Source organism: Aythya marila (assembly GCF_965140915.1).
Source record: "Aythya marila genome assembly, chromosome: 3".
In the NCBI taxonomy this organism is placed as follows: Eukaryota; Metazoa; Chordata; class Aves; order Anseriformes; family Anatidae; genus Aythya; species Aythya marila.
The window spans coordinates 7,767,703-7,789,635 of record NC_139044.1 but is presented as its reverse complement, the minus strand read 5'-3'; the positions used below and the strand labels follow the sequence as shown (position 1 = coordinate 7,789,635).

General features: G+C 39.3%; 1 protein-coding gene across 5 annotated transcripts in view; it reads left to right on the top strand.

Moving 5' to 3' along the window:
- The first annotated feature begins 992 nt into the window (after positions 1-992).
- The window catches only part of ACYP2 (acylphosphatase 2), a 41,860-nt gene continuing 20,919 nt past the window's right edge, over positions 993-21,933 (top strand). Inside the window, exons 1-4 of one of the 5 annotated variants that reach the window (XM_082755664.1) lie at positions 993-1,319; positions 1,772-1,788; positions 3,655-3,764; positions 7,000-7,113. In XM_082755664.1, coding sequence (XP_082611790.1) covers positions 1,250-1,319; positions 1,772-1,788; positions 3,655-3,764; positions 7,000-7,066 — 264 coding nt within the window. In that variant the 5' untranslated portion in view covers positions 993-1,249 and the 3' untranslated portion in view covers positions 7,067-7,113. Of the gene's footprint in view, positions 1,320-1,771; positions 1,789-2,592; positions 2,728-3,191; positions 3,302-3,654; positions 3,765-6,999; positions 7,114-21,933 lie in introns of all 5 variants that reach the window. The other 4 variants (XM_082755665.1, XM_082755666.1, XM_082755663.1 and 1 more) reach the window with 4 other exon arrangements.

Sequence of the window (21,933 nt, the reverse complement as noted above, 5' to 3'; positions counted from 1 at the left end):
CTTAAGCCAACATCACTACAGCTGGCAGAGGGATGACGAAAATACAAAACTTCATTGACTTCATACAGACTGTCTATACTTCAAGATAGTGTATGCTAAAGCTCTCTTACTAATTAGTGTATTTGAATACTGTTTGATTACTGATATTGACTTTTTGGACTGTAAAAACGTAAAGGGTTACATGCTATCTTTGGAGTTTTTCAGTTTTTCTGTTATGAAACAATGAGAGGGTTGGTACCATTTAGTGAAAGAATGGCAAGATATTCTTATGGCAAATCAGAAAAATACTAAACTGGCTTTAACTGATGAAAAAATCAACTGGCAAAGAAAATTAGAGGGCAGCAGATATATCTCTGGGCCAGAAGTTCTCAAGGACTATGACAGGGATGGATTTCTGTACTGAGGATGAGCCAGCACTGGTGAGAGGAAACTTACCTGACTCTTATCAAGAAAACTTACTTGAAAGGTAAGAGTCATTCCCTTGATTAAAAACCAAAGTTGCCATTACAGTTTGCTCTCTGCAGATTCCAGTAATCAGTACCTGCATAAGCTATAGCTTAAAGGCCTAAGTTGCAATGTTTTATATTGTAAATAAGCTAATATTTTATTTTGGACCTGTCTTGCTCTTTAGTGTTGATAGATGGCAGCAGATGACTAAAGATTCTAGACTGAGTTTATCTTCTAACCAAGGATAATTAAATGTTGTTTCTAATGCAATATTTAGCCTGAAGAGACTTTTTCTTTTAAGAAAAAGCAAACACAGAGTACAAAACCATGTGACATGCCAGAAAAATCCATGGCGTCTGGTTGGAGACTATACCTACTTAAAAGATCAGTTCCTGGTTTATATCTTTGCATGTTACACCTACATTAAAAATGTTTTGGAAAGGTTTGTAAAGGAAAATGTGAGCACTAACATATATCATTGTGTAGGTTTGAACACCTTACCTGAGGTAGGTTTGAACATCTTACCTAAGGTAAATTTTCCATCTCCAAGCCCTGGTGCCCCAGCTGGAGTCCAGCCTCCCCCTGGCCCTGGCGTTTGCCCCACACGGGGTAAAATTGGGAAGGAAAAGCTTGTCATGTTTTATGGGCTGGGAGTCGCGGTGACCCCCGGCGGTGACGGGGCCGCGCCCCCCCCCTCAGGCGCCCGCGGCTCCCTCCCGCCCGGCGCGGGGCGGGCGCTTTCCGGGGCAGCTTGAGCCTCGCGCGCTGCCGTCCGGGCGGCCCGCAGAGCTCGGCGGCCGCCATGTCTACCCTGGGGAAGGCGTCGGGCGCGCTCAAATCGGTGGATTACGAAGTGTTCGGGCGGGTGCAAGGTGAGGGGCGCGGGTCGGCGGCGCTGTGCGCATGCGCGGGGCCGGGCGTGGCTGAGGCGATGGCGGCGCGTGGGGGGACGGCGGCGCCCTGAGGGGAGGCGGCTGCTAGCGGGCGGGGGCGAGGGCTCTGCTCTGCTGTCAAACACATATGCCAACCCCCTTGGGTTGGCATAGAAACTGAAGTGAATATTAAAGGGTCAAAGGCTATTCCCGTCTTAATTGCGGAGTTCCCCTCGCCGCTTTAGCGGAAATAACCGCTTGGTCGAGGTCATCTCCCGGCCGTCTTGTGCAGTTGGCCCGGAGTGACAGTGCCACAAAGCTCTGCGGTTTCCTTGCGGATAGACCACGGATGACATGTATACAGTTTACAATAAATTTGTGATTTTTTTTTTTAATAGTCTTTTATAAGATAACCTTACTCTTTTTTGACCTTACTCTTTTTCTTTCTTTAGGTGTTTGTTTCAGGATGGTAAGGCAACATCTGATTTATCAGTTCTCCTTCAAAGCCTACTTCAAAGTATAGTATTTCCAGGGCTAAAAATACAGCAGCAGCAGCTTTGCAGACTATAATCATAATCAACCGATGGATGGAGTTCTAGGTTAGGCTGTTAAGTATTGCAAGCAGATTTAAGAGGAAAAAATTTTTGTTCATCTCTTATAGTAAAATATTTTTAAAAGCTTATTAATGTGTTTATGTTAGTATAATTTATAAAGGTTGTATTTGGATTGTGATACAAAGGTGAGCATTAGAACATACTCGTGTTTAGAGAGGTAAATTCTGGATGTTAGCTTCTGAAGCCAATGCATTCCAGTTTACGTTCCTACTGGCAATTACAGTGCCAGTGCTTAAGGAAGCTTGTGTTTCCTGCAATACAGTTGCTGGGGCTTGTGACCCCACCAGAGTTCTCCACCAGCTCTGAATTTGTAGCAGGTAATTCTTCTGCTTGACAGAAATCAAGAAACATGTTTCAAAAGTGTTGTGTGAACCTAGTGAGCTGTGTTTAAGACCTAAAAGTTTTTATGCATAATTTATGTGGTGTGAAATAGCTCAAAATAGAGAAGGATGGAGGTTTACAGTATAGTATGTCTTTAATGTTTCTTTATCAAGTGGAAAATGTGCGTTTGCAGATCATATTGATAGGCTGCATTCTGATGCTTTTGGGTAACTTCTTAGGGGAAAAAGTGCTCATAATCAACTTGAAAAGTACTCATCATAGGTAGCAACACCTTTTCATTGCCTAGATTACCCCCAGATCTGTTTTCTCTTTTGAAGTGTAATTATTATTGAGCTGAAGTTTGGCTGTTGGCATTTAAAATGAATGTCTAAAGAGAACATGGGCTACATCTCATCACTGAACATACGTGAAGGAAAATGGAGGAAGCACCTTTTAATCTCAATAAATTTGAGGTGAATGAAAATATTAGCTGTTTAATATTAGTATTAGCTATTGTTATTCCCTGCAGAGAATAAAACTTCAGTGGTTTCCTGTAAAATACTTTGTTCCATGCCATGTAAGGGTTCAGGCACAAATGAAAACTATGCAGATACATTTTGTGTGTACATAAAAAATAAGAAGGTTCAGAAAGCAGGACTTGGAAGTTCCGTACATTTGCTGCTATAATTTGCTTTGCTAGTAATGCAGCACAAGATCCTTAGTATTTAAGGGGTAAAAGTCAGGTGGAAAGGTTTTAGAATGAAACATGAGGAAAAACACTTCTGTTTGTGCATTCAACAAGCTTAAAGAGCTTAGACACCAACTGTTGAAGAGGCAAATGAGCAGTGACAGGAGCTAGAGGAAACTAAGTAAAAGGTGGTAGTGATGGATCAGTAGAGTTCTTTGATTAAAAGTGTTTAAAAATTCCTTAAACAAGGAGAGCAAGTTTTTGGCTGATCTCTGAATGAAAAAACTCACAGTATTGGAAGATTTCTGTGCATATTCAACTGATACAGCAAGCAGCAGGATGGCTTTATTATGAGCAGGGTAAGAAGCCATCATATATATAGTTTGTGGTGTTTTGTGTTTTTTTTTTTTTTTTTTTTTTTTTTTTTTTTTTTGAAGAAAAGTCTTAATGTAAACCGACATGGGAATTAACTCATGTATTTATGTATATGTAAAATCTAATTCTTGTTCAAAAGCTGGTTGCTTCTGCTGCAGCTGCAGAGCTGACAGGAATGTTTTAATGTCTGAGTGTGAGCATAATCTATGGATTCTTGTTTCTCTTAAGTCTCAGTCTTAAGGCTATGAAAATGGAAGTGGGGTTTAACATGGTTTACATGGTATGCATGTAGTGTATGTGCTGGCACTGATTATTGTCTCTTTATTTTTAAAATCAGTACACAGAAGAGGAAGCTAGGAAGCTAGGAGTTGTTGGCTGGGTTAAAAATACCAGTCAAGGAACAGTAACAGGCCAAGTTCAAGGCCCAGAAGATAAAGTAAATGCAATGTAAGTATCTTTGTTTCTCTTAGTCTTATCACTGTCACTTGCAGAAGCATCTGAAATCCCAAATGACAGGTAGGTTCTTATATCGATAACTTCAGTGCTTTCAATAACTTCGGTTTTATTTGCGGGTTTTTCTTTGTGAAATTGAGGAGACGCATCCTTTAAGCTGTAAGTCTTCCAGTTTAAAAATAGTGTGAGGCTTCAGTCAGTTTTAATGTCTAATGTCACACAGCGCATATGTGTATTATCTCCAAAATACTTTTAAAACCAAGAAAAAGCCTTTATTCCTATATGAGCACAGATCTGCTATTTAACTTTGAATCATCTCTGCAAAGAAACACTGCAGAATGTCTTGAAATGTTTACTTAGCTTTTACTTAAATCAGTTTAAGAAAACAGTTTTGATTTTTTTTTCCCAATTTTTAAAAACAATACGTAAATACCCATTGTAGCAAGGGCTTACAATCTGTATTACCTAGAAATAAATTTTGTAATTTATTAAAATTACAAAATGTATATGGTTTTCTTTATTCATTAATTTCCAAGAGCTTTAAGCTGTTACTTTGGAGAAGTACTGCCTGTAAAAACAAAGACCAATCCAAATATCTCGTTTTTGCAGGTGTGTGTAGGGAGATTGGAGTTTTTTAAAATCTCAGTGATTTGTTGTACTGAAAAAGGGATGAGGGATGGTAAAGCCTTCCTTTGCAAGCTTCATTATGGATGGCCAATTATTAGTGCATATTTTGTAGTACAGGAATTGTTTCAAAACTCAAATAAAATGAAGTTGACTTTTTTGCAGGGAAAAGTGTTAGACCTTCTTGTAAAGAAACATTGCATGTGACGGAAGTATTTGTAGTCATTTTCTTTGGTTTTGAGCTTAACATCAGATTGGTTATCTTGGGCTGCAAAACACTTAAAGCCAGAGAAGCAGCAGTTGTTTCTGAAGTCAATGCTTATTCTTTGGAATACTACCATTAACTTCATATATAGTATTTAATATCTCCATATTTGTAAATTTAGTATCTCAGTGCAATCTGTAGCAAACACTGAAGATGGACGTGTGTTGGAGTATTGTTTTCTTTAAAAATTTCTCAAGTCAGTTGATTTACTCTGAGCAGCTTTAAGTGAGAGCACAGCTTAACCCCCCCATATGTGTTCATTTGTGTTAAACTAGGATTGCTGCAGCATGCCATGTTCTTCCCTTGTTTTCCCCTTACTGGTATTTGTGTCAATAGCACTAAAGGAAACCTTACTTACCACTACACCAGGAAATTGGTATCTGTAATATATCTTGTAGCAGAGCTGCAAAATTAGACTGATGAGACTAGGCTTGTTCTCAAGGAAGAGATGGCAAAAGAGCTATTACAAAGGGAGAGGAAAGTTTCCACTTTCTTGTTAAACAATTAAAAGTCAGCAAGATGGATTGTGACAGTAAATTGGTAGTGATGTTGAAGCTTTTGACGTTGTTTGTGATATCCAGAGCAAATAAAAAGTTGTTTTGAATTGTTGTTTCTTCATTTTAAGATGGAAATGAGGAAGATACCTATGACATGGGAATAAATGTTGCAATGCTGAATTGAAATTGAAGTACAATTAAGTTACACATTGAGATATGGACTACTGAATTTCCTAGAGTAAAATGCTTGGGAGACACCAGTTAATTTCAGTTGTTACCTGTGTGGGCTTGGATTCATGGAAGATAAAATGTAATGAACATATTTTTAGTGATAAATTGCTGGACTTCCACATGTAAAGGGAGGAACTGTGTATGAGCGGACACTTGGAAAGGCTCTGATTTCTCTTAGTACATGCAATAGATAATCAAGTGACTAGAACTAGTATAGAGTTGAGAAGGAAAAAGATCTAAAGCAGGTAAGTTGGAGGTACGACTGTGTGGAGGTATGACTCTTTCTGTATTTTGAGCTCTCTAGTGAAGTGAGGGTGTGTCAGGAATGTGTTTTGAAAATCAGTTGGCTAGGTAACTGATGGGGAGCGCATGACACTTGTGGATACTGGGAACCTTGTGCTGAGTATTCCAAGTTCAACTTTGCTATTTTGACACTGCTTTATATGTGGTCAACTTTCTTGGTAAAAATGTGTGCAATTTTCTATAAAATCTGTTCACTGGAAGAAGTTGCACAGGTGGTTTTATAGATTACATTAATTTTAAGCTAATGTGTTAAAGTAAAAGGCTTACATAGAGCACAAGGAAGGCAAGGATCTCCCAGAAGCAGTAACACTATGTTGTTTCTCTGCGCAAAAACCTACTGAAAGCTCTGCATTTAAACATTTGCCTTGCAGTCAAGTTCCTGTCTTGTCCTCTGGTTAAGTAGGAAAGGTTCTTACCAGATGAAGAGAAATATGTCAGTTGGGCCATGTTTCCAAAAGTTTTTTTTTATTAAACAGAAGAAAGAAATCCTCTTCACCTTATTTTTGTGGATCTGTATAGCCCAATACAACTTCACAGCAGTGGAGCTGGGGAATTAGGCATGGGAAGGCAGCCAGAGGCCGTGCTGCTGCATGTGCGTGGTCATGTTGGTGTTCCTTCTGCATGTGGAAGAGTGTTAAAACGGGTGGCGTGCTGAGGGCTCAGTCCCTTCCCACCCTGCAGGGAAGAGGACTGACCTCGGCACCTCAGACTGATACAATTTCTCAGGCAGTGTGCTGCAGTGTGCTGAAGCCTGGGTTTTGTCCTAAAAGATGGAAGTAATTGGTTCCTAGCAGACAAAAAATGTGGTGGAAATACTTGTAAATGTGCCATGCAAATTGGGGCTTGCTCTGGAACATGTAACAGCTTAGCAGGGACATTCTGACTTCTGCGAAAGAGGCGAAAGGTAGATAAAACTGAAGGGTTGGGGCATGGAGTGTTATATGGGCAATGGGCTTCATTCCTTAGTGGATTGTCCACTTAAGGTTGAATGTCAGCTTTTTTTTTTCTTTTTTTCTTTTTTTTTTTTTCTAAATTAATGGAGGAAGGCTGACTGATATATTTTGGATTGAAGTGGTGATGGTGCTGAGAAGTGGTTATATTCACTTGAAATTCCCTGAGGCTAGCGTTTCACACGGTGAATTTGGTGGTAATTCAGGAAGTCTCAGGTAGGAATAGGTTTTTGATTTTTAGATGTTTTCAATTTGTTTTTAAAGAGGACTTCTTCATGTTGTCAAAGATTGGTGACTACTAGGAAGTATTTGGTCTTGAACTTCCTACATGTAAAACTTAATTTCCCTTGTTTTTTCAGCTCTAGGTGTCGCTGTTCGTTTTCTGTAGATGCTGCCAGCTATGTGCTTCGGTTGAAACCCTTCTAATTTCAGTTGAAATGGACTCTAATGCTAGAATCCATCTCTTCTTCAAGGCGAGTTTTTTTTTTTTTTTTTTTTTTTTCCCACGCAGGTTGCTTTTTTTTTCCAGGCGAGTTCCGCCCCCCTGCTGGCGGGGTCTCGTGTGGACTCGCTCCCCGCTGCCCCCTACGCAGGCGGTGGTCCCTGCCGGCAGGGCAGCAGACCAACTCCAGTGCTCTGCCCTGTAAACTGTTGCAGTATTAGTACGTCAGGTTTTTTTGTTACAATTTTCCAGACTTCCTTTCGTTAGGTGGTGACTGTCAGTGATAGCTGAAACTTAAATCTGTTGCTTAGGTGAATTGCAAGGTTGTATTGGATCGTTGTACAACCATAGGCAAATGGAATTATCTGAATAATAAATGTAGGTATTTTCTTACTTAATGAGAAACAATATGCCTTTGATATGCCTGAAAATAGACTTATTTTGACTTTAATCCTAACTAAATCTCAATAACTATTTTAGAGTAATCCTGTAGGCAGGATTGGCTGAGCTTTCTAGGAGACTTCTCAAAACAACTGCCAGTTAGTTGTGCTGTTGCTGCTGGAAGCTTTTTAGTGCATTTGAGGGCTTTATGCATACATGTATTCTGCATAGTGGAAATCATTGGAACCATGTGTAACACTGATCTTCAGAGTGGAGATATTCTCTTGTAGTCTACATCCCCTTTTACAGGAGGATGGAGAATAGTTCAAGGCCCTTAATCTGGCTTTTTATGCCAAGGAAAGATTGTTCCAGATGTCTTTGTTGCTCCAATGCAATGTTTATAGAAATACTAATGAGTAAAAGGTTCAGTTTAAACTAATATTTGTGAAGAGTGTTTTTTTTTTTTTTTTTTTACTCCAGTTTATTAAGGGGAATAACTTTGTGCACACAGTTAAAAATAGACTTCTGGCAACAGTTTGGTAATTATAAAAAAAAAAAAAAAAAAAAAAGTACTTGAAAATTGTAGGTTTCTTTGAAAATAATTATTATGGGTGATGTATTTGATAAAGATACCTGGTTTTGTTTTTTAAGTATAAGTTTAGTGCTTGAGTGATGCAACATTCTAACAGGGTCTTCCTCTGCTCCTTTTCAAACAGCTGAAAGCTGTGGGACAGTTGACACAGCATGGAGCTGAAGCTGCTGCGCTGCGTGTTTCAGAGGGGTTTTCTAGCTTGAGTCTGCTGCTGTACTAATGGTACCCTGTAGCTTCTAGTCATTTTAGCACATGGCAGAGCTTGCTCATGTTGCCTACAGAGAAACACAGGCATAATAGGAAGAAAAATGAGGAACTTGTTCTGCTTTCCTATAGAAGAGACTCGGACACTGAGGCTGAACTGATGTGCATAAATGTACAGGCACATGCAGATGTGCATGAACTCTAATGATTTAATTTATCTTGGCCACAGTCTTCATGTGACCTTTTAAACAAGTTATAAAAGGAATAACAGTTGACAAGATCTCTGGTTCTTAAAGCACCTCAGAATGGCAACTTTCATTTTGCTTTTTTTTGATAGAAGTATATTTTATTTAGTCTCAAAATTCTGAAGTGCTTTTGGTTTCTTTCAAAATAGATTGGGTCACTTTAAAGTTTTTGAAACTGCTGTGTTGCTTAAGGCTATTGCATCTCAACAGATTGGCACAAAGGTTGTGTAGGATGGTTCTGACTCTTTCGATGTTGTGCAGGAAGCCATGCCAAAAATGATGTAAATCGTAGTATAAATTACTGGATCTGGCTTTATCTGATTTCTGAAGTTTTCTCTAGGTAGGTACTAATTGATATTAGCATGAACCAAGAAGTAGCCAATGGTACCTGCAGCTAAACATCACAGGGCATCTTTGTCTTTTTGCCCTTTGACTTTATCTGACATCCTTTCATCCTTCTGCTCTTGAGTTAACTTATTATATTCACTCTATTACTGGATTAGAAGCTTTCTTTTCAAAGACGGTATTGGTTTTTTTTTTTTTTTTTTTTTTTTTTTTTTTTTTTTGTGGCTGGGGTGAAACAGTTGTTTTAATCTATAATGAATAATATATAATGAGTATTCTGTTCCTGCATCGTAAGCTCTTTCCGTGGATGTTCAGACTTGCACTCCTATGTTGTGATGCTGTGGGCTCTTCCTGCTTGTTTCCTTTTTGCTAAAGGAACAAAGAAAATCAGTCTGGAAAAAAAGTCTGGCAAATATTCAGAACTTTATGAAAGAAAAGCAGGCTTTAAAACAAGCAGCTGATGTTCCATGTTTGCAAGCTATGACCATTCTGATGGGAGAGGGTCCTGGACAAAAAGTTCTCCTTCTCTGTTTTCAGTCTATAGCATTTTAGCTATAGTGACTAGAAAAGAAGCCATCTAGGGCACCAAAAACAATCTATTTCAGCTCTCAACTCTCCCAGCAATCATTTAATGAGATTTCAATAATGATATTTTTGCAGCAGGTTTGGTCTGCTGTGTAGGGACTCCTGTGAAATCCTATTATGCTGTACAAATGCTGATCCTAAGCCTCTGGTTTTGCTTGTCATATGCAGTGTGCAATTCTTTTAAATTTGATGTTAAGGCCGCTACTAGAAACTACTATGGACAGTACAAGTATATACTCCAACTTCAGACCATGTAGACAAACTTATATGGTTACAGAGTTCTAGGGCTTTAAGATAACGAGATGGCTTCTGTCTGCTAGTCTGACATCTCCCTGACCTGTTCTGCTTTTGCAGACTGTGGAGCTGGAGCCTGGAAACTTGTGTTTTCCTCAAGGTACTGAAAGGACTCTGGTCCTGAGTGAGCTCTGTGGAGGCTTTGTGGACCCAGGAATGTTGGAAGCACTGGTGTTTAGCAAGCCTGTGCACTGCAGCTGTCCTGGGACCAAACTTTGAAAGCTCAGGCTCCCCAGCAGCCTCACAGATGACCTGGCAGCACATTCTAATGTAAATTTATTTGGAAAGCAAATCCTGCTAGCTCCTGTTTGAGAGAAAAATTAAGGTTTTTTTGCTCAAAAATCATTTTGAAGATGAACATGTTCACTCTTAGATTAGTTGCATGTCTTCCGTTAGATCACACCTATACTCTAGGAATTGTGTATACAAATTTGTATTTGTGCTTTTGCAACTGGCTGTTGCCCGTGCTACACTTTGTTTGGCTGGGAAACTGCTTGAGCTGTATTACTCAGCTTTGGAGATAAAAAGTTGATCCTTGTTGCTTGTCCCAAACATCGCTTGATGTCTACTTAAGCTTAAAAAAAATTAAACAAAAACAACAAGCACAAACACCACCACCAACCAACCAACCAAAATGCATAGATAGACTGTGATCAGCTTCATGAAAGTTGAGGCAGACAGGGTTCCCATGATACATTGGAAAATGACTGCTGTGCCCTCAAAATCCCACTGACGTTAAATGGTACAATGTGAAAAACCCGATAGGCTGTAGTTAGTCAGGGCCCCATTCTGCCTCATTAACAGGTAAGAGATTCCCACTGCCTAGGAGTAGACAGTAAAATTAAGCAATAAAGCCAGGGAGTGTGAGTATTAATGTAAAAATAGAACACCATAGCATGGAGAGGAACTGACTGGCACAGTGTCACAGGAAGCATCTTGCAAACCAAGTTGTTTCCCAATTCCTGGTCCAGGATTTCACCACTCTATTCTTCTTGTCTTTCTTGTCCTCTGTAGCTTAAAACAAAACCATTCAACCTATTTCATTGCTATTAATGAGAAAACCAATACCTTTGTAGTTTTTGCATGATAGAAATGAAGTGGTTATGTATACCAGCTGTCAATTTTTCTTGTTAAGTGCTAGTATTGATAATAATTAATTGGATAATTACAAAAATTTTCTTTTTGGCTAGTGTCCATACGGACAGTATAGGCAGGAAACTCAGCCCGGCAGTGGGGAGTGGAATGTACAAGCAATATAAGCAATTAATTGTTTCAGTGAGCACTTGTAAACAAGGTCAGCTCAGCAGGCGTTTGGGAAATCTCTTATGAAATGTGATGCTGTCTTCATTATCCTTCTAAAGGGTTTTGGTGTAGGACCAAACCAGCAGGCAGGATTTCTCTGCTAGGCTGTTTAAGCACATACAACAGATTTCTTGGGACTTTCAAGATCCAGGGATAAATATTTAAAAGCAAAGAAAAAACTGGACCTGTACTCTTTTCTTTGAAAAAAAAAAAAAAAGTTTTTCATCTTAAAGCTGTTCCTTTGCCTGGGTTTACTCACAGTTATTCACTGAATCTAGGCTAACAAAAATCCATTTAAGTTAGTGCCTGGGTTATTATTTCTAAGTTATTATTAAAGGAGTCTTTCCTGTTATTCCCAACCAGAAATATGTAGGGGGCTGACAACCTAAATATTGAGCCCCATGTGTCATGAGAAATACTGGATATTTTATTTTATGTTGAGAGCAATCAAAAGACTTAAACTCTCTCTAAGCTTTCTACTTGTCAATCATGGAAGGTGTGCCTGCTGGAGATGAGGGGGAATTGCGAAGCATGGAACACATGGGAGCCGGGCACGAAGCAGCCCGTTGGTGGGAGAGGTGCCAGTGCTTGCTCTGCGATGTTGTGCCACCATGTGGGGTGGGTACGGAGGGAATGCTGGCACTGCAGGGGCTGCTGTGGCCTGGGCAGGGATCCCACCTGCCAGGGACCTGTCTGGCGCCTTTCTCCTGGCAACAGTGCCCCTAAGGCTAAAGGCTGTGTGCTACAGGCTCTGCTCTTCTGGGCCCTCCCAATGGAGAAAATGAAGTTGATGGCTTTAGCTGGAGTCCTGCATGGAAACTTGTCTACTCCCGAAGGGATTGTGTCACTGGGAACGTGACTCCCTGCAGAAAGGCATAAAAGGTCTGTTGCTGTGTGCTTTGGAAACAGAACTTATTTAATGCTTCAAATGTTTTACCAACTAACGTTGCTATCAAAAGCTATGGCATTAATCTTGAAATGGATAGCTTCTGTATGAACATGGAGCTCAGGTGTCTCTAGCAGGACTGTTGGTGCAAGGGCCTGTCTGTGCATACTTCCCTGACTGAAGCATGACAGTTGTTATGGGAAACATGCTTGCCTTGCTCTGTTCATCATCTGTTCCAAGGTTTGGCATGTGCTGTTGAGATACAGGGCACTTGACAAAAACAGCATTTTTTTCCCTCAGTTTTACCAGGTGATGTGTTGTCAAACCCAGTATTCTTTTGGAAGAAACGGGAGAGAAATTGCGCAGTACTGAAGGCAATAAAAATCTAGTGCCCCTGGGCGATGTGAGTCTGTCCCAGGGTAGCCAAGTGTTTGTTTACAGCAGTGGTTTCCCTAGTAGGGGGTTGCTTGCTGCTGACCTTAGAGAAAAACCTCAAAGGACAAAGTGGGAAAGGACAGGGAATTTATAGTACTTTGAATAATGCATTGTTGTCAAAGTATATCTGATATGTAGCGAGTGTAAATTTTTAACAGCTGTCAGTAGGTAGAAATAAGTTCTCTGATCGACACCTCCTAAAATATAATCCAGAATTGTCATGTTCAGCTGGTCCCAAGATTAGGCAAATCCACAAGTGAAAGCTGGCAGCAGTGAAATGAACATGAAGGGGGTGACACAGGCTTGCCCGAGGGTGGGACGCACAGTCCTTTTTGAGCTCCTGTTGGTGGCTTGTTTAGAACACGTCGATTGGTAACCCACTTCTCTCAAACAGCTTCCTTGCTCTTAAAGCAGCTCAGCAGGGTAACCTGCAGTGGCTTCTGGAACTAACCTCAAGGCCATAACTAAATACAGGAGTCTGAAGTGGAAGAGCTGTGCATGCTTCCCCCCAGCATGCTTTGTTTAGTAGGCAAGCATAACATGTTCTCTTCATGCAGTCATCTCAGTCTCTACAGCAAACTGCACCTTTAAAAACAAGTTCCTACATAATTAAAGAAAAAAATGGTTGTCCTTAACTGTGTAACGTAAATCTGTTACCTTATTTAACACAAGCATTTATGTTTTAATAGGTAGTATTTAAGAAAATTCTGCTTAATTCTTAACAGATGAAGTACTCTGATAAACGCTGCCACAAAAGAAGTTGTTAGTTCTGGTTCTATAGCCAGGTCAAAGAGTAAGGCAGGAGAACCAAGCACTAAATGATGTTGTCCTTGATTCTGTCACTTCACAGCAGAAGAGGAGCTGTCTTTATACCAGCAGACATGGAAATCCTTGAACACTTTTGCCTTCCCAGTTGCTCTGGCCCCACTACAGCTTGGCAGAAAACACGATTTCTCTTGTGGCTATCTAAAAGTTTTGGCTGCTTGTACTGCTGTAGTGGTACAAACTGACTGGAGGACAGAAACTCTTCCCCATGAAATATAAGCAATCCAAAGATATTTACAAATAAAGGAGAGGCCACCCTCATAAATTGAGGGTTTTTTCAAAGCATGATCTTGATGGAAAGTTTCTTTTTTCACCTTTCTTAAAGAAAAAAGAAGTAGAACTTTGAGGATAACAGCTGTAACTTAAGCTCTATATAAAGAGGGCCATTCCTCAAGCAAATAAACTTTGATATGTTTTAGGTTTGAATTTGGTGAATAAAGTAACTAACTTTATGGAGATCAACAGGCTGTTCTGTGAAGCTTGTCTTCAGGCACACTGACTGCTTAATTCAGTAATGACCCAGTGATCGTGTCTTGACTGTATTGCCAACTAAGGTTTTTGTGACAGTACTTCACCTCTTTTCTTAAAGCCTCAGTCCTTGGTACAGACTTATGTAGGAATTGAACTTTTGTTTATAAAAATAAATAAAAGGTTCCCAGCCTTGCATGTCATAGAAAAATAAGCTCTGTTAAGATGATGCCAAAACCCAAAGGCAATCAAAGACTGAATTTTATTTGAAAGATCTCATATGATTTTTCCTGGTCATCTCATTTTTCTGGCACTTGATTAATCAACCTGGATGTGTGGGATTAGCAATAATGTTTAGTGAAAAGAGGACAGTAAGAGCGTTAGGAATAGTTTCCAGCTGTTTCTTGTTCTGTGCTGTAGGTTCACTGCACATTTTGTTGCTCCAAACACTTGATATCTAGCTGTACAAGTAATGCCAAGATATGTTTGTCTTATTACACTGGGTCTGATTATAGCAATCCTAATGACAAATGAGGAAAAGCAGATCCTGAATCCATGTTCATAATAGCTGGATTAATTGAATTCTGAATTGGTTTTCTGGAGTATGTTGAGCCCGAGCTATACCTGAACCTAGCGTGGGCCCCCTGAATTTCTTGGCCTCACAGCAAAGTGAAAACGTAGTATGGTGAATGCGGTTCGTGAACCCGTAACATGCAGAGGGTGTATCAACTGCTTCATGGCCAGAGACTCTCTGCAGAGTGAGGATTTCATGTCGCCTGGGGCTCTGTTTACTTTTTTTCTTCCATTCAGTATTGCTTTCTACTATTCCTTTATTTACCTCCTGCAGTCTTTCTTTGAATGCTGGAGTTCTTGTATTGTGGGATATATGGAAGCATGCTATTTGTGTTTTTTTTTGTGGTGTCTATCTGCCTGTAGATGCTTACAAATACAAAATCTCTTGACTTGTCATGTTGAAACTGATCTTTAAACTGCCTGTGTCTAGTGAAACAATAGATGCAAATAGATGCATATAGAATAGGGATGCCAGGGAAGGAATTGGAGAATCAGAATTAGAGTGAAGAGGAGAGAAACTGGTTTTGCTAGGAATAAATGTTAAAAATAACATTATGAATGACAGAGTGCATGTCTAACGTGTAAGTTTTGGTGAATGGAATCAAGTAAATCTGCAGAAACTTGCTTCCTAGACCTGACAGATGCTACAAGCAACTTTTTTGTTCCAAAAAAACATTCTTTTAATGTGTTTCCTGAGTAGTTCCTGTTGGGTACAGTAACGGATTTCTATCAGGTGTTTTTCCAGTTAGTTTCATATCGTTGGGTTGCTAGTACAAAGGAAAAACTGTCAAGTTATGGATTTTTCCCTTAGGGTCTGCTTGCTTGTACAGTTACTGAAAATCATTTGTTTGGGAAGCAAACCTGGATATGTTTGAGATTGGCAAGGTCTTCAGTGTCGAGCAAATTCTTTTTAGCTTTCTCTTCAGAAATCCGTAGGATATACTCAGTGCCAAGAAACTGTTTTCCAGTTGACTTGATGTGTACAGTATAGTTACTGTCAGGAAAGTTTTATTTCAGTGTGTAGACTCTTTTCTGTTGTATCCTTGCAAAAATGGCACTGTGAGTCACTCAGTTTCATTTCTCCAAATACATGTACAGTTTGCAGAGCCTAATCTTTAACTTAGCACTCACTTCTGACTTGTACAAGCTTCCCTAGAGCCTTAACTTATCCTGAGTAAAATGGAGCATTGATTTCTGGTGATATCCACAGTATTAGAATTAGTGGTTTTTTTTGTTTGTTTGTTTTTTAACGATTAGCATTCAGAATCAATGTCAAACTAGGAAGTCAGATTTACTTTTGAAACAATGAATTGTGGTAATTAAATATCACTTAGTATAACAGGTTATCAGAGCACAATGTGATAACCAGTGCTTTTGGATTAATATGAATTAAAAATTGAAGTAATAGTTGGAAATATTGAATCAAATGGGGGAGAACTTTCACTTTAGGTGCTTTTATGTTCCATGTATTACTATTACTGTTCCTAGGTATTAGTTTGGTGATAATGTTAGGTGATGAATGCAGCATAATAAAACACTGTATTGAAGGACTCGAATGGAATTGAATGTGGACAGTCACTCAAATATATAAAGCAATGACTTACCAGTATCTTTCTTTAGGTTGCATTGTCCCTAGGTGTAATTTCCATGCATCTGCCCCTATCCCTCTACACTTTTTTAAAGGCTTTATGAATCCAGAATGCTGTGACTGAGGAGGAAATGAGATAGCAACGGTTGTGATCCATCTAATATACTCGTACAGAGCATAAGAATGGGGGTGGACAAGCTGTGAGCATTCTCTAAGAATACCTGGAGTGAGAACATACATGCAGATGACACCTCAAACAACTCCAGCTGCTGCTGTGCAATTCCATACTTCAGTAGGAGGCTCATAAACCGATTTTGACAAAGTACGTGTCAAGAGCAGTTTCAAATGCTGATACAAAAGGGTGGCTGCACAGACAAGGGTATCATGTCAATACTAGCAATAGGCTAATACTATCTGTGGAGAGCATCTAATATCCACACCTATGAGTAGCAAATGAATACACTTAAGGAAACTTTGGGGGGGGGGCCAGAAAAGAGATCCTAATGTTGGTATAGTAACCAAATACAAAAAAACAAAGTACGTTGGGAGTTGTAGTGTGAGTATACTTGTCAACTTTTTAAGATGGTGTTTTTTTAGTTATCTTACAAAATTGCTGCGGACAAGAATAGTGTGCAGGTAGACCTGAACTAACCAAAGTGTCAGGAAAATGCATTTAGCATTTGCAGAAATTTTGGAATTACAATGAACTGAGACATGACTGGAAAGAATAAAAAGGTGACTAACATTTTTTGAGATTATGTTGTAGGAACAAAAGCATATTTGTCTACTTAATTAAGTTGGATTCTAGGTAATGATGTTGCTATTAGCCTTCAATCTTTAGCAGGACAGCTGTAAAAGTCTTGTATTAATTTATTCTACAAAGACTTGTAGAAGTCATGGCTATATGCATTGTGCTAAAGAACAGTGATCTAGAGACAACTTACACCACTACTCATTGGTCTTTGGCCTGCACTGCAGAAATGAAGGTATTTGGGGTCTCTCAGTCATAAACACCAACAAATTATGAAGCCTTCTGCCTCTGTACTTCGGTTTATCACAGGCTAACGAACCTTCTGTCTGACCAGCTAGCCCGTGTTCCTCTCCTCTGTCTTCCTATCTTTGTTTCTTTCCTGAGTATCACATTAGTTTTTAAAGTTTGCTGCTAAAATACCATTTCTTTTCTTGTTTACAAGCTATACTTCCTCAGTCATCAGTACTGAAAAAAAAAAAGAGGAAATGGGCTTTATACAGAATACAGTGCTCTTTGGACATTCTGGATGTAATAAATTGTGGAAGTAATAGCCTCTGACAGCTGACCTGTTCATGGACAGGTATTAGCCTGTGTCGCTCTTAAGCCTTAAGGACTGCTAGGCAGAAGCACTGATGTATCAAAGTAGAATATAGATTCTTTAAATGTCCATGCTATTTTTTGTACAATAAGATGGCTATGGTCAATACTAGATATTAAAAATCAGATAAAGATATCTGTTATTTTAAATAGAGTAATACTGGGGAAAGTGTGTAAATACTTTTTTTTTTTTGAGATATGCTGGTGTGCATTACTGTAACAAACTCTCATGGTGAATTTCATGTGCAGGAACTAATAAGTTAATTTAACTGGAGGGTATAGAAATCTCAGGGATCTAGAATTGTGTTCTCCTATGCTAGTATCAATTTTAAAAGGTTATTTATTTGCTACTGAACTTGAGCTATTACTAAAGCTTTGTTAGAGTTCTTGATGCAATTAAAACGATGGAAAAAACTTTTTCATGTCAATGAAGGGATTCAACTGGACACAGCCTGAGATGTTCCCATTGTAACTTGGTAGATGTGACAGAATTGTTAATCTTTTTTTTTTTGATATGTGTTATTTAAAGGTAGTGCAATAAATGCAGAGTTCATATGTATTAGCATATTTGGGGAAATGAAACTGCTAGATTCAGGTTTGATATGAAAGAAAATGGTTAGAAGTTGAAGTACTGCGTAGCTTTCTAGGAATAATCATGAATTTTGTGAACTACAGGGTATGTATGTGTACATGGACAAATTCTTCAGCCATCATTACAGACATGTAGTAACCTGGAGATCCTCTGACTAGGTTTACTGAACTGCAAAGGTCATTTATAGCTCCTCAGCCACAAAATGAGTGTTTCCATAGTTGAACTCATGCATGTCAGTTTATCACGGGAGGCTTAAATGGTAATTGGCTTGGCCACAGTATCTTCAGCTGCAAAGCTATTGGGGAGTGTGGGGATTAGCATGTTTGTGTTCGGAGGATTTGATTCTCCTGTGGTTTAAAAATTTTTTTTGTTTCTTGAAATTCACCCTTTTTGGATGTGGTATAGGCTTTGTAGTTCAGTGTTTTAACACTAGATGTCAATCTACTTGCATACGTAGAGGTTGCAATGTATTTTGCCTTCTAGATATTTCTTTCACCAACTGGACAAGCAGAATCCTGTCTTCCACCTACTTTGCAGAGAATTCATATCATGAGAAAAGAGGAATTTAAATGTTGGATTTCTTGTAGTAGCCAATACTGAAGACAATTTCTGTAAAACAAGACATGGCAGTTTGGGGATTGCATGGAGAATGTTTGATTTCCATGAAGCTCATTGACAGCTTGAGTTAAAGGAATGACAAAAACCTAAAAGTAGAAGTTGGAAAGATCTAGGTGGTAATCTACTTTTCTAATTTCTAATGAAAATAAACTTAAACATTAATATTTCTTACTGATTGCTGCTTCTTGGTATTTGTAGGTACTGAGTTTAATAAAATGGTTGAACATTTGTCTGTTGGTTATTATTTTGTTGGTTGGGTACAGCTTCTGTTTACAGAAAGAATTTCTGAGTTCTCTATAAACAGAAGCTACAAAAATATGAATGCTAAGCTAGAGGGAATCATAGCTGTGTGCTCATGTCACCCCACCTCTGTTCTGTTTGTTCTATTCCTGTAGCAGGCAGTGTGTTTAGGGATACAACAGGAGCCAAATTTAACTTACTAGGAACATTGTCGTCATAACAGTGAGCATGAGAGGGAATCTTGAGTATGAAACCTTTAAAGTCTGAAAACATCAATTCTAAACATATATATAGTATCCTATAAAGTAAAATGTATAATACATAAAAATGGAGCAAAACTTGTTTCAGTGCTTCTTTTCTGTTGTGTGCCTGCAGAACAAAACAACCTGAGTTTAGCCTTAAATTAGCAGACATGACAGGAGGCATTGAAAGTCCATTTAACATTTGTTGACAAGCCAGGAGACACAGGTCTTAGCCCACATCTGTGCTTATTTAAGGATGAATGTTTTGGAAGTGTCTGTGGCTGACTGAGATGCCTGCATCCTAAGGAATCCTGAAATTTTTAAGTGATGAAGTGCTATTTTTGTAGAGGTAGGAGCATTCTGAGGAACAAACACTTGAAGTCAGCTTTAATATTTCTGATACCATGCTTCTACCATCTCCTCTGTCTTGTGTTCTAATTTTGAGACGCTGTGGTGAAAAGAGCTGTGTGAAAAATATAGTACTGTGTGGAAATTAGGTCCTCAGTACTGGGCCTCGGCACAAACGGATGTATTCTGAGAACCTGTTGTAGCTGGTCTTTGCTCCTAGTAATGTCAATGTAAGCACAGTGTTTTTAGTTAGTATTGGTTTTAATGCTTAAGCGCCATTTATGAAAGTGTTTCACATTTCAGTGTTGCAGAGACAGTAAGAGAAGTGGAGAACCTTTTAGACTGGCAGCAGCACAGACAGGAGCAAAAAAAAAAAAAAACAGCAGGAGGCAGAGGTTTCTCTCTTAAGTATAGTATCTTACTCTGAGTAACGGTTTTGAAATAAATGGAGCTAATTACTGCTGTGAATGCTATTGGCAGAACCCAGGGAGTTATACTGAGGTTTTTAGGCACAGAGCAAGCAACAGCGGCTGTAAGTTTAACTTCCTCATTGTGTTAACATCTTTCATTGTGCTGCATCTACAGTTTTGTGTCAGACCTCTGCTTTTTTTCATTTAAGAAAGTACGTTTTTAGATGGTACTAAAATAGCGAAGTGGTCTAACAGCTTGCAGAACTTTTGGACAGAGATAAATATGATTTGTTATAAAACTTGCTAATGTCCTTTGTCATCTCTGCCATTTTGATCCTGGCTAGCTGCCAAAACTGGATTTATCTCTCTGAGTATCTGTGGAGGTTTTCCATGGGCAGGGAGGCCTGTCCTGTGGGCTGGAGCCCTGCCTGGCATTGCTGAAGCGCTCTGTACTGTGGCCCTGTACCTGAGCTGCCTTTCCCAGTTGTAGCATGTCCCACCTTAGACCCTAGTGTTTGAAAAATTTTCTACTCGGGCAGTGTTTTAAACATGTTTTAATCAGTGGCTGTCAGATGAACTTCAATCTACCTGGAGATATTCAAACAAATTGTTTCCGCCATGAAAATGTCTGCTGTTACACTGTAATTCTGTCAGACTGAAACATTCAAACAGCAGTAATTCTGTCCTTAGTATCCTGCAGGAGTTTCATTCTGATTCGGGCATATTAGTAGTGGTATGCAGCTATAGGTAAAATTCTTCTCAAGGAAATGATATATTGTTTTCTACATGTCCCTGCCTGTTTGGGTCACAGTTAGTATGTCCACATATCTGAATGAAGGCTCACTTGCACATACTTCAATGTTTAATATGCTTTCTAATTGCATCTTGGGCAATTGCATCAATTGCTGAATTCCTCAAAGATTCGGGCAGAATAAACTGCCCTATGACTTTATATTTTTTAATAATTATCAGTACCCTGCTTTAACTAACTTTTTAAGGTTTTTCTGTTTTCATTAAAAAAAAAATAAAATGCAAGCTCTGAAGTATCAAAGCTGACTGCTGTTCCAAATGATTTAGAGATCTGGTATATTGTTTAGACATCGGTTGAAAGAAGTGACAGAATATAGTCAATGTGACAGTAAAAACATAAAATGAGTATCATGTCCAATTAAATTGGTTTTTCATTTACCTTATATCGCCTCTGGTGTGAGCAACCAAAATGTGTAGCTGTACCTGGCTTTGTGGTTCTTTTGTCATGGTAGTGAATTGTGTCTGGGTGATCACTGCTGCCTGAGTAAGCAGGGGGAGTGATACATGTGGGGCTTTCTCCTGTTTCCACTTCTTTGCTCCTTGGCAAAATCACCAAGGCAGAGCATTTCATGCCCTGATGCTCAAAGTAGAACCCGGGTATTCTTGGAAATGAAGCAATGCATAATCCAAACTCCCAATGGAGCTTTGACAGACCTGTCCAGTCTCACACTGTTTTTCATTCATGGAATTGTCTGGAGAAAATAAAAGGGGGTTGGGCATGGAAACTGCTTCTAATGGCTGAGATTGTGACAGCATCCTTCGGCTGCTGCATTGACTCACTGGTCAGTCTTGAACCCAAGAGATCCTGCCTTGTCAGCCTGGGTGTCAGCCTCTCCATGGGTAGTGAAGGTGCTGCCTGGCTCTTCTGCCTGCCCATGTGCTGGCACAGAGGCTTCCAGTCCTCCATTTGTGGCAGTATCTCTTGAGAGGCAGCACTGGAAAAGTGTGTGAAGGGCAAGATACCGCCTGCTGCCAAAAGACAGGACACTGTGTGTTCATGTAATAAACCTTAATAGCAATCTGTAACATAGCTTCAGGTAGCCTGTTCACAAATTATTTAAGAATTCTAAGTATGCAGGGACTTGAATTTCTATTTCGTGAAATTAATTGCAGATGAGGAGTGACATGGACCTGAAATTCTTAAAGAAATTAACTCTAGCTCATTAATTACTGCTTTTTTTTTTTTTTTTTTTTTTTTAAACAAGGTCAGAAAATTGCTTTTGCTCGCAGTGGAGGTGCTGCAAGGTTAAGGCGGATACACTCTGTGAATGAAAAGATGCAATAAATATCAAGTTCAAAGCAGAATGCAGTTTCAGTTGAGTGGCAGCAGCTGCTTTCATTATCGTGCATTATACTGAAGAGCTATCAGAATTGCTCTAGGTACATTATTAACTAGAAAGCCAAACTAGATCCATATTGCAAAGAACAAACTTCAAGGTATGACATGAGTGGAACAGAGTGCATGGGAAGATCAGGCCCAGTCAGCATGGGTTTATGAAAGGCAGGTCCTGCTTGACGAA